The 13,108-nt window shown below is 35.1% G+C and overlaps 1 protein-coding gene across 1 annotated transcript; it reads right to left on the bottom strand.

The window, feature by feature from the left end:
• Positions 1 to 385: 385 nt before the first annotated feature.
• LOC110721914 (5'-nucleotidase domain-containing protein DDB_G0275467-like) lies at positions 386 to 13,082 on the bottom strand. Its single transcript, XM_021901151.1, has 13 exons — positions 12,227 to 13,082; positions 11,950 to 12,117; positions 11,524 to 11,660; positions 11,276 to 11,425; positions 9,674 to 9,775; positions 8,892 to 9,056; positions 8,253 to 8,363; positions 6,181 to 6,278; positions 4,498 to 4,621; positions 4,213 to 4,302; positions 2,652 to 2,696; positions 1,632 to 1,952; positions 386 to 1,030 (listed from the first exon to the last, which is right to left on the bottom strand). The coding sequence occupies exons 1-13, from the start codon at positions 12,318 to 12,320 to the stop codon at positions 1,004 to 1,006; spliced, it is 1,632 nt and encodes a 543-aa protein (XP_021756843.1). The 5' UTR covers positions 12,321 to 13,082; the 3' UTR covers positions 386 to 1,003.
• Positions 13,083 to 13,108: the final 26 nt, after the last annotated feature.

The raw sequence follows: 13,108 nt of genomic DNA on the forward strand, positions 1-13,108 counted from the left end.
CTCCATTGTAGTAAGAATCAACCCAAAAATCCAAAATGGAACATCGACCAAACCCCCCCAAAAGAGCAAGAATCGACCCAAAAATCCTAATTCTTCCGCCACCGTCTCCGGCGCCACCGCCGACTCCGACCTTTCTACAGTGATGGTCCATCCTCCGCCGATCCCCTCCGACACTTCCGCCGCCGTCGCCTCCACTTCTCTTTTATTATCAGATATATTTTCAACGCTTTAATGATTTCCTTCGCCGGAGTTCATCGTCTGCTTCAAGATCTCAAATCCAAATCCTCTTTTGCTTCCACTTCAGTTTTTCACTTTTCGAAATCCTTCGCCGGAATTTGTAGCAACTGTGGTCTTTGTCGTCATCGATGCCGACTTCTTTCCGACCTCCACTGTAGTAAGAGTGAGGAGAGAGAAAATAGAGGAATTGGTAATGCTTCATCTATCCCAAATGGTTTTCCACAAAAAATTCATAGTTATGGAAAAGTGCGAATTGCAGATGATCAAACATGTGTGAATTAGGCTCAAACCAAGCCAAGGTTGAACAAGATGCGCTCAAAACTTCAAACACTAATTATTCTCATCAAGTTTAGATTGAGCAAAGTGCAGACCAACTGCAGCCCTTGTCTACTTTCTCTAACATACAAAGTAAATGTCACAAAATACATTTGAGAAATACAAACATAATCCAACATTTGAGTATTACACAGAAAGAAAATGACTAAAGGCAATACATTGGTAAAAATAATGATGTTTACAAATGATTATTATTTCTATATTCTTTTTCTTATCTATCAACCTTGGGTTGTGTATAAGATTTTCCATCATCTACATGTTATGGTACATGCCAAAACTGTATTTCGAACTTTACAACATTTGCCTAAACTGTATTTCGTATAAGCAAAAAAAATAAAAATCGTTTGGAGTGAGCAAGCAGACTTTACTCGCAAGATCAAAATTTGAGTCCAAAGCTATAACAATCCTAAATGATCAAAACGAATGTCTCCTATGTCTTGAACAAGCTTGAAGGAACCTGAACAACATTAAACGTAATATATAAGTTACTGCACAATTATTAATAAGATTAATATGAGTTTATTAAAGAACCAAGTAATTAACAACAAGCTACAATGATAAATTGATATAAGTCACGTTAAGAACCAAGCTCGACCATTTTTCAATTCCCCCCCCCCTCCCCCCCCCCCCCCCCCCCCCCCTCCTTCCTTTTCGTTTCTTCTGATAATGGGTCTCACTATTTTCTTCCAAAGTCCTTCCCAACAGAAATTTCCAGAGTTAAATTAATCACTTCCAGGTTCATTAGTACAAACTCAGCTATCAGTCCATTACTGTGCAAGCTTATCATCATACAACAATGGAAAGCCAAAAAGGCAGCCCATGCAGAAGTGGAGTGGGAGAAAGAAAATGGGTACAGAAAAGAAGACCCAGCAACATATCTAGTTGTTTCAACTTCAAATGTCATAAAAGCATGTCAAAGGGATGTCTTGGACGAAAAACCCTCCTTCTCCCTCCTCCTCCCACCCCCTCCGCCCAAATAAATATGTCAGGTTAACAATGGAAAAGCATAGAGGTTGACTTCACATAAACTCAAATTTCTCTGAAAAACATCAACATACCTTCACATGATGTGGCATGATCTTGACATCAAAGGGCACATGCAGCCATGCTTCAGGTGGATAGAACAAGAAATTTTCTGGCTTACTGGTGTAAACATCTGCATATTGATGGATGTGATAGGCAAATGAGGATTCTTGACCAGTATCAGTGAGGAAAGTGGCCCCAAAAGCCTTGTTGAACATGTTTTTCATGGTGCAGCGTGCTGTTTGCCTCTCCTCATTGAGCTCTTTCATGAGTGACCTGTATGCTTCACTTTTTTGTGAATCTACAACAGTTGCATGCAATCTACCTAGGAGCTCTTGGATAATGTGAAATTTCGCCTGTGCCAAAAGAGAGAGAAAGCTTTAGAAGACCCACAGCATATGAATAAAAGAAATCAAGGGACTTGACACATTTTGAAAACAGAATCTAGCACAAGCATTAATATAGTCCAATAATTTTGGCAAAGATGAGTGTGCAACTGAAATATGTGGTTAAACAATCACATCTAGAAGATACTCTTATTCTATGTGTATTATAACAAGTCTTTATTTTGTCCCCCAATCAAATGGGAGCAACCATCAGTTTATTTAATGGTTTTAATAGTATAGTGTCACAAATTCAAATGAAAATTTGAAATAGCATACATCCTAAAGTAAATCCTATTGTATGCAGCAGATTCATTAATTTTTTACAACAAAAAGTATAAATTTGGATCAGTTGGTCTATGTGAAATCTGCTTTTGATCTCATTTTCTTGAGCAATTTGCTTCATCATTGGTTGGCAAATTACGTGATCTAATCATCATTTGTACATTTAACAAAACTGTAAACTTGTGAAATTCCAGTCATAGGATATCCCAGTTAATCAGATAGCATTGTTTGTTAAGATAATCAATTTCTACATCCTCAACCTTACTGAGATATAGTCAGCAATATGTGAGATTACATCAAGTTGCAACTACTATCAGTGATTGTAAAATATTGGCCACAAATGAATGGGGCAGTGGAGGTGACAAATAAGAACATCACAAAGGTTACCTGCTCAAAACGATAAGATTCCTCATTCTGAATATGTATTTCATTCTGCAAAAATCAAATCAAACCGTTATAAAGGAGCTTGTGAACTGAAAAAACTACACAAGCATCAATGGATGAAATTTGTTCCAGGATTATGATTATAGGAACACTAATCCCATGATAAGAAAGTGGCTATATACATCCACCCATTTGGAATCCTTAGACCCATTAATGCATTAAGAAGACACTGATTTGAAGCATTAATACTGACACACCTTGCTACACTCCCTTGCTTCAAAATTTGTAGAAAAAATTTAAGATCTTTTTTTTAGTTGTGATGCACATCTCATCATCTATACACGATATTACCAACGCCAAATCTTTAAAGCACATTTATCCAAAAAGTAAGCCCCGTAATTATTTGTTAATTCCAAAAAATAACAAAATGCAAAGAGAGTTGGCCAGCTGTGCACCTTTATGAAAAGATGTTGACACAAAGAAAAACCACAATCTACAAAAAATTGCAAATTCAAGATGAGGAATTGATAAAAAAAAAAAAAAAATGATAACATTGGCCAGGTCAAAATTATTATTGTTTAAGAGTAGCTAGTGAGAAGTTCGCCATGTAGAGCACTGCTTAAATTTTTTGATGATGATGATAATGTGCAATGGTATGTAGATGATAAGATGTGTATCATGATTGAATAGAAATACTTCATACAACTTTCAACAATTTTAGAAGCAAGGAGTTGTTTTGAGATTAATACTTCAAACCAGTGGTGTAGAGGTATCAATTTATGTTTTCCATTATTGGGTTTTAGGATTCCAAATTCTCAAGACATTTTAGTTAGTGATATTAGGTTGCAACCCAAGTTAACCACACGAGTGTGTCAAGTAGTATTCTGACATTGATTAAAAGCCTTGATGGGAGCTTGGCAAAGTGACTAAGTAACTAACATGTAAATGCGACAAAGTCATTGACAGCACAGAGCATGTAGTTTCCTTATTGATTAGGATATTATGTTTAGAAATTAGGAGTTTTAGTAGAGGTTTTTACTTATTCTGCTCAAAATGACATCAAAGTAGACACTAGACTGTAGGCTACTAGACCCCCATAAAGTCTTTGCAATGTCAACATCAGAAATCCAAGTCTTAACCATCATTATTGCACAGAAAGATATCAACCTTATCTCATATAGAACCTTCAAATTTCACCTACTTACGCAGTATGCTCTTCTTTCTAACAAGTTTTTCATGTTGTTCATCAGATAAAAGATATAACGATGTCACCCTTAATCTAGTAATTTAAAATGGCTGTGCCGGACATGTTGCTCATAAAATAGTTCTGCTTCTTTCCCACAAAACCTCGAAATTCAAAACAGGTGTGGCAAAGAAATAAATTCAAACCAGTTAACAAAGAAATTATGACCCAGTGAGCATGATAGTAATATCAGTTTCAGGCTTTCAGGATTAGTATATTAAAAGAAGAGGCAATGCAATAAATGAAGAAAATTGCATACATTCCAAAACAATTAATTGATAAGACAAAAAGAATTGTTACAAAAATTAACACAAAACTTACTTCCAATTCATGAATGATAGCAGCAGTACGCCACCCTGCCTTTGAAGGCCCTCTAAGATCGCTAAACAAATGGTCACCAAAGTATATGACCTGCAAAATGTAGATATTTAAAGAAAGGACCAAAAGATGACGCGTGACAGCTAGAATAATACTAAAAGCTTGCAGTTTCAGTGAAGTAATGGTAGCACATTTTCTATACAATTAAGTTCCAGCCAGCAGAATCAGTAGAAGAAACCTAATGCTATAAAGGAGCCTTTCAGGAAGATAAAGCAAATTTTGACATACCTCTGGCCCGTGCCACTTTGTAATTTTGAGAAAGGATTTCAGACATCCATGGTAATATATTTTATTGGGAAGAAAAGCATCCACCTTAGAGAATGCCAACGTATCCTTGCTCGTGTCATAGCATCTGTGCCACATAAAGATCAAAATCAGTACTTTGCAGTCAATGAAATAAAAATACATGAATTCAAGAAAGTAAATAGTACAAATGTTCTCAACCATGGTATATAGTTTTGGAGTTGACCTCTTGGACTCCATAAGTCCAATCAAGTCCAAAGTTTTAACTTTTAAATACTTCGTATATACTTACTAAATTTGCTTCTTATTAATTGACATGTACTTCGATTCATTGATACTTGCACCATTTGCACTTTTATACTATTCACACACTCCTTTGACCATATGTTGAGAGCATAAAGAAAGATATAGTCATGTAGGATCTTGTTAGATTCGTCTAGATATATAATCTCAATACATAAACTTTTTATAACTTTAACTAGAAGATAATTAAAGATATTCACGACAAATTACGTAGTGATAAGCGTAAAACTCCATATAGCACAAGTAAAAAGAACAACGGAAATATTAATATTTGGGAAGTTTCTTTTAGTTGACACATTTTCTGTTTGGGTAACTTTTACCCTTATACTGTTGATTTACCCAGTAGATTTTGCCTTCCCTCTCCTTGCTTTACATTTCCACTAATACTGTTGTACCTACTTGCTTTTGCTTTCTTTCTCTTAACACATAATTTCTATAAGTAATGGGTCTACATTACAGAAACAGGAGAATTATATTTTATAATTATGTCAAAATATACTTCGTATATATTAATCTATATTAAATAGTAGATCTAAGAAAGTACATGTGCCAAGCAGCACCCTTCTCATGCACTAGAAACATGTCACATCATCCACTCAACCGTAAACATTTTAAATAACAATAGAGATGTTTATTATAGGGTTTGAACTTAAGACCAATAAAAAAGAGTAACAAGTCCTACCATCTTAACTATCTTTTAATCGAATACAGTATATTTAATAATATTTAACTTGGATTGGGGGTGCCACTTTACGAGTTATACTACTCATGTGCGATTTTTTGTCACAAACAAATCAGAAGCATATAGTAGGCACAGACACACAAAAACATGCAAAGTGAGACATACATGTATACCCATATACTCAGACATTGGCATGATGGCATCAATGCACGCATATTTACATATACAACAGGGTTTGATTCTCATTTCCCCCTTTTTTTCCGAATTCCAACACACCATACTTCCTTAACAGTTAACATATTAATCAATACCTTAAAGCACAATATTTAAGGGAATTGGAAGCTATAACCTATGTAATCCACATTATTTATAGGGTGTTCAGACTCTTCAGACTCCTTCCATACTCGTATGAAGTGTGAAAACCATTTACAATTAAAGGGGAAGAGGTTATTTCTTCTAACAGGGATTCAACAAACTAGCTAATTACTTTCCAAGCTCCCCTCCCCCCCTTGCCCAAAAAAAAATTTGTGGACTTGTCAAATAGTAAAACAAACTATGAAGTAGATAGCAACTTAACTTCCCATATCCATGACATGCTGGGACAAACCACATATAGATAAATAATGTGATACTGGTTAAGATCTACATATTAATAAACAATTAGAAGAGCATAAGATCTTAACCGGAATGGTCGCTCTGACGTATAAAAGTCTGGCTTATTGGCTTTAGCAATGACTACATCAAATAGTTCTCTCCAAGAGTCACCACAGCCCAGGGAATCCTGATCAACACATCAAAAGAACATTACAATTTTTAAACTTCATGAATCTTCACAAATAAGATATAATTTATTGAAATGACAAAACAAATGTGAAGATCATGTGCAAATCAATTATAAGGATCCTCCAAAATAAAGCAGGAGATTAGAGTATAAATAATATTTTAAAAGTAAATCCTAACAAATAGTTATACTTCTTAACTCAGTTGTTTCTTATCCCAATACATTCTTGGCAATCATGGCTTACTAAAGTTCATAAGGATTGGGAATATGAGGATGTGCACAATCCTCATGCATTACTATAAATCCATACAATATAACAAAGAGACCCAAAACCTACATGGAAGTGAAACCCCAGAAAAACCTTAGAATCTCTTTGCACCCACTCACCACAACCCCCTTCCCCTCTCTCTTCCTTCAGCAACAGATATACGTGCATTAGGAATATAAAAACTATAATATTTTCCTTGAAATCTTGAATTTATAAGTTTATTTTGTCTTCTAATCATGCAAATTGCGCTATTGTCATTGTGAATCTTCTTCTTTTCTACCATTATGGTCCTAAAAACTGTTCATCTGTGGCTATAGGTGTTTGTCGCCATATCTCCTTTGCATTCCAGTGCATAGTCAGTAGCTCCTTTCCTTATCGCTATTTTTCCAAGATATATAGTAAGAGTACAATGTCAGAGGAAAAGTCGTCCTTAGTACAGAAGTCCAATTGCTTTAAAAATCTCTGCCTGAGTAAATCTTAAGGCCCTATGCTAGATATCTAATCAAAGTATCAAACCCACAACAAATCAGTTAATATAGCAGCTCCACAGAAATGCTTGCATTTCATTCTAACAAAAACACCACATAATAGTCATAAAAGGATTCCGCCACATCTTTTCCTTGGCACCTCTAAAGCCAACAAAACAAGCCTATTGCAGACCCAAGTCTCTCCAATGCACAGAAAATAGCCTCCAAGCCTAGATTGCCTTCAAAAAGGCGCACGGCACAGCATAAAAAAACGAACGGCCAACTATGAACTAAACATCCCACTGTTGGTGTTGGTCCTCTTTCCTCAGATAATAATAGTTTTTTTAGTCGTGAAATAATTAAAAAAATAGAAATATATTACTTGGTGGTGAATTGATTTATAAGTATGAGTTTACTAATCTAAGTATTAAAAACAATGTCTAGAGGAAATTGTATATACTGCCAAAAGGTGTTAAACTGGTGAATACCAACTACACATTAATTTTGCATGTTTGTATGTTCTTTAATTTTCTATCTTTAATTATAGATAAGCCAAATGATGATCAAGAATCGTAAGAGCACATAAATTCCAAATTGATGTTGGGCAGTCCTTTTTAATACAGAGAAGAATGGAAGCTAATGGGAAATCAGGGATGCATTACCCAAGAGACTAGGAAATTTATTGAAAATGTTAAAGCTTATACTTGTAGGATGACTTGTGGTAAAATTAAACATATATCATTATCTATTACCATAAATTTATTACTGTAAATTAGAGATGCCATAATTGTTTTCACAATAGAAGCATGTATCTGATTCGTTATTTGTGTTTCCCTCAGCTTGTATTATTGAATTTAGTACCTTTGTAAATTTTATTATATTTTGGCAATTGATAGAATTAATAACCAAGAAAGGTTACAAAGTTACTTACAAGAGAGCTCAGCCTCCAAACCAAAAAAGCCTCAAAAGACACAAGCAGACAACCCTGCTGTTACATCCTCAACTGACTCCTAATAGCATCGGTGCATCTACATGCAACATGAAACATAACTTCCTGAACAATTACATTCAGGCTCTTATGCTCATTTTTAAAGATGATAGCAATCCTAAGACTTCAGATATGATAAACAGACTCTGTAAAGCACATTACATAAAGTTTAAGCCTGTCTTTAACACTTTTGTAAAATTAGTGAACCAAGATGTGCATGAAGGGAAGAATTGACATAGTGTGAAAATTACCTCCAAAAGAAAGCGCAAACCGCCATCAACAAAATAATAGGGTGAATTAGTCAGCAAGAACATTTTCTTTCCTTTGTCTCTTAGCATCTTCAAAAAGCAATACAACTGATCCTGTAGCATTAAACAATGCAAGCAAATATTATTGAGTGCTTTTAAATATAGTAAGCATCATACTATCAAGTTGTAGGTGATAATACTTTTTCAAATGTTATTTAACCATCATCTTGACAGTTTTATAATAACCAACGAGTTTTAGTTACTCCATTTCCTAAGGCAGAAAAGGCTCTAACTTCACTATCATTGAATAAAAAGTAATTTAACCAAATTGCTTATATCTGTAATTCTTATGCACAAACCAAATTGACACTTTAATAAAATCTGAGACAATAATTTTCGTCTGTCCCAAAATATAGGATACACTTTGAAATTTAGAAAGAATTGAGGACATGATGAATCATTTCTCTAGTCACTTTAAAATTCAACACAATATTTTATATTTTTTGTTTAAAATTCCATTACAGTTTTAACTGTATTTTGAGGATGTATCGACTATAAACTTAAAACCTTTTTTTGGGACGAATGGATAGTGGAGTAACACAAAATTACTAGTGATAGTGAAGAAACGGCATAATTACCCACATTTTTAACAAGATATCTCTCAGGATCAGCAATGATTGCCTTATGAGCTGCTCCACTTCTATGAACATGTTGAATTGCATGATTGACATCATGATAGACATAAGAAGCATCAAACTCCAGTTTTTCATCGACAAAATGTTGCACAATGTCAGCGATCAAGCATGCCTTCAATGTAGCAATCATATGGGAGTTAGACAAGCAGACCAGGACTAGTGGGGGGTGGGGGGGGAGAGAAAAAGAGAGGGAGGGGGGCTGCATATAAGTTAAAAGAGTGCAGTTGATGCCAGAAGTAAAATTATCTGCTTCACCATTAAGACTGTTATTGAAGCAATATATATGTTACAAAAAATCATAATAACAACAATCATATGTCTTATTTCCACAAACTTATTGTGAGTTTAACAATATACAAAACCATCAATTATACTCATTCAGTCTTGTCTCTCTTCCATTCCTCTATATTTTTATTCTTTCTGAAAAAATTACGAGGATGGAAAGGGTAGAAGGTGGTTTTAGACTCACAGCTTGATTTCGCTCTATACAAACATTGCAAAGGTAAAACATATTATAAAATAAAAATATTGTACAACCCCACTACAAATTACCTATGCTGGCATAATGTGAATCTATAAATACAAACAGACTAATAATGTGAATCTATAAATACAAACAGACTAATAATGTGAATCTATAAATACAAACAGACTAATAATGTGATTGCTAGAGTAAGGCAGGAAAACAGCATGCAATTATTAGAAAGATATGATGAAAAAGGGCCTTACCTCACTAAAGCAGAAAAAATCCATCAAACTAACAAGCCCCCGTGCTTGATGGCGACCAATATGTCTTGTTCCATACATCTCTATAATCTCCTCCCGCCTTAGCTGTACAGACAAATGGAAAACATCAGCAGGAATCAGATATTCTTCATTATAGACCAATTTATTTGCATCAATTATGCTACACAATGAAATCATTCCTAGGAGACACAATAAAGTCCAATTCTAGGGTGATTGAGAAAAGACATGTGATTCTCAGACACAAATGTCCAGTTTTCCTATCAAATATGAACAGTATAATAAGCTTTGGATCAGATACAGAACATTTTGAGCTAGTGAGGCGCATAAACTTGATAGTTTACTCTAAAATTTTCTGATATTTATTAAGAGCACCACACTTCAATGAGGCTGGCAGCAGGCCCCTCATCGCCTAAAGTGCACCTTGGGCAATTTAATACATTGCTTTAGATTTCTTGTAGCTGCAAAATGTGGTTCACAGTTACCACAATGGTAAAATGAAGCATTTAAGCATCCTATAAAACCGCATTACCATTGTCATCTAAGAGCCAAACTTCCTTTTTCTCCACCTTATTATTTGCTCATTGATGGTTCAACATGGTGCTTAAGTTCAGCTTGGATGGTAGTAATATAGTAACACCTTTAATCATAAAGCATTTTGATAGTGTTCCAATGACATTAACTATTCCACGAATTACATCACTTTCTATGAATCAGCGTACAAAGTTTATATAAAAGCTTGGTTTAGAAAAGTGCAAGGGACAACTAAGACAGAAGGTATGCACATCACAGAAAAGGAGCTCCTTTTTGCAAAATCCTTGCAAATAATATTTTTTTATATCATATTGCAAAACTGCTTCATATTTTATCTTTTCCACTTCCGGATGGGTGAGCTTTAAGAGGGGTAGCAAGAGATAGAAGAATTTAACAAACCAAAAATTCAAAATAAAATGAAAATAATGTTAAAAATATAATGAAAGGGGGTGGGGGTCTCAAAGGCAGATATGAGCATTTATAAACTTTTCCATCAACACAACAGCAAGTTGGCAATGCTCACGGAATATGCCAATGATGACCCAAAAGCTCATCTACACAAGAAGAATCCTTGTGGCAAGTGGATAATAACGGCCCATATCTCATGTGCACAAACATTAATAAGGCTAGTCAGAGGCTATGAGATTGGCCAACAAAGAACAGGAACCCCCAACTTCATGATTAGAAAAGTGAGAGCTCCTACATGATTCCCAACACAGTACATGAGAATCTTGTCATTACCAATCCTTGGAAGTGCTGATTCTGTACAACAGGATAGAGGAATCTACTATCACACTAACATTCCATCCCATTTGTGAAATAATATTCCAAATGACAGTGTTCAGAGTTATTCGTTTTCTAATCCTAAAAAGAGGATTCTGCTACCCCATTCACTTAGCGGTAGCAAGATTACACCAAAATACAACTAACTTATAGCATATTCATTTCAAAGTACAATGTAAACCTCCAAACTCTAATTTCAAGGAAAACACTACTATATAAAATAAATGAGACAATGCATAGAAGCAATGCTAATAAGAGGTCACAACCCACCTTACGACGACCAAAGAAGCATCCATCAGGCTCAATTGATCCGAAAAAATCCAACTTCAAGAGACACCCTTTTAACTTGTCATAGTACAAACCTCTAATAGGGAAGCTATGGTCATATTTGAACTTCAAGCAGCTTTCTGGATACCTAAGCTACAACAATCAGAGTAGACTATGTAAGATATAACAAAGAAACAGATGCTAATGGCTTAAACAACTATTCAAATTTCAAGAAAAAACATTGAACAAACCTCATTGACTAAATGCTCCTTGGCAAGGTCATAAATCAAAGCCTGTAGATAAGCAGAGTAATGTGCTAATGTGTAATCATAGTCAAACCCATAAACTTGAACGTTGTCCAATCTCAAGTTCTTGTTCACATATATCCCTGGAAGAGTAATCCCAACATAGTGTTGATTCAATAATTTAATCCCAAGTCAAAGTGCATTTAAACAATATCAATGTAAAGTGTCTTTACAATATCAATTATTCAATCCAAAACAAAGTGCATTTAACCATTAAACAAGAATCACACCCTCCATTAAAATACAGGTGCCTTTTAACATTCTAAACCGAAATTTAACAACTAATAGTCCATTGATACAAAGTTGCAAACTATACAAGATTAAAAGATTAGCCAAGTGAATGATTAATCTGAAATGGAGGTAGAACTATACCCTCAGGATTCATCTTAGGCATAGACTTGAGAGTCTGTGGAATTTTAAGGAAACACTGCTTGGCAATCTCGAATTCACTCCGAATTCTCTCAACTTCATCCTCGACTACCTCGTCTTTGATTCTCAACACTTTCTGGTCACTGAAATGCCGCAAACTCCCTCCAATTCCTACAAGATTGAACATCATTGCATCAATAATAATCAAAATGCTCAAATTATAACAAAATTCAAACGCAAGAAAAGTCCAAATTTATGATGAATTAAATCAATTAAGTACCTTCAGTAGAAGAAGCAGAAGAAGTCCAAGAACTGCAAGTCCGAGTAAAGACACCAAATGAGCGGGAAGGAAGAAGCCTACGAAATGCAGCCATGGCAGAGGAGGAGAGAGAATTTGTTGAAATTGTTCAAGAATGCATTAATGATGAGGTTGAATTTGAGGGAAATGAAGAATTAGGGTTCTTCGTCGAAGGAATTCTGGTAAAATGTGATGAAGTTTGGGAGAGTTGAATTCGATGTTAATTCCAGAAAATGAAACTTTCGACGGCGTTGGAATATGGAAAGTAGGCGGGTGTTTTAATTGTGTGCCAGCTAGAGTGTGTTAGAGCGTTTGATCTCGTGCTCCATTTCTAATTTTCATGTTTCCAACTTGTGGATATGTGATTCATGTCAAGCAATCAATTTCGGTTTTCGTTTGAATAGAAGTGTGAATCGGGTGTATAATTTGAATTTAGAATAAATCTTATCGGGTTATATCACATTCTCGAATCCAATCGAATTTTTTAAGGGTAGTAAAGGCAGGGACGGAGCTATGCATGTACGTGGTGCACGTGACTTAGCGGTAAAAAAAAAAGTTTAATTAAAAAAAAAACGCGTGAAACCAATTTTACCCGTTCAAACGTCACATCTGACTTGGCCAGCCGACACCGCTGCCGCACTAGCCACCACACGTCTGCACTAGCTACCAAGCCACCGTTTGGTCCGCTTCTGCAACATCGCGCCACACTGCCGATCATTTCCTTCTTTCTTGTTTGATTATTTTGAAATTTAGAGCTTTAATGACATATCACAAGTTTCATTGCGCTGAGTTTCTTTTATTTCACGAATTAATTCGATTTGGATGGTCGTATTTCTGGATTTTAGGGTTTATGTACTTATGGGA

Source organism: Chenopodium quinoa, unplaced genomic scaffold (assembly GCF_001683475.1).
Source record: "Chenopodium quinoa cultivar QQ74 unplaced genomic scaffold, ASM168347v1, whole genome shotgun sequence".
Classification (NCBI taxonomy): domain Eukaryota; kingdom Viridiplantae; phylum Streptophyta; class Magnoliopsida; order Caryophyllales; family Amaranthaceae; genus Chenopodium; species Chenopodium quinoa.

Excerpts from the sequence above, each read along its gene's own strand:
- LOC110721914 (XM_021901151.1), bottom strand. The coding sequence starts at position 12,320 with ATGGCTGCATTTCGTAGGCTTCTTCCTTCCCGCTCATTTGGTGTCTTT. Across the intron at positions 9,057-9,673 it reads ATTTTTTCTGCTTTAGTGAG|GCATGCTTGATCGCTGACAT; the intron begins GTAAGGCCCTTT and ends GCTACATTGAAG. Across the intron at positions 2,697-4,212 it reads CTATCATTCATGAATTGGAA|AATGAAATACATATTCAGAA; the intron begins GTAAGTTTTGTG and ends TGATTTTTGCAG.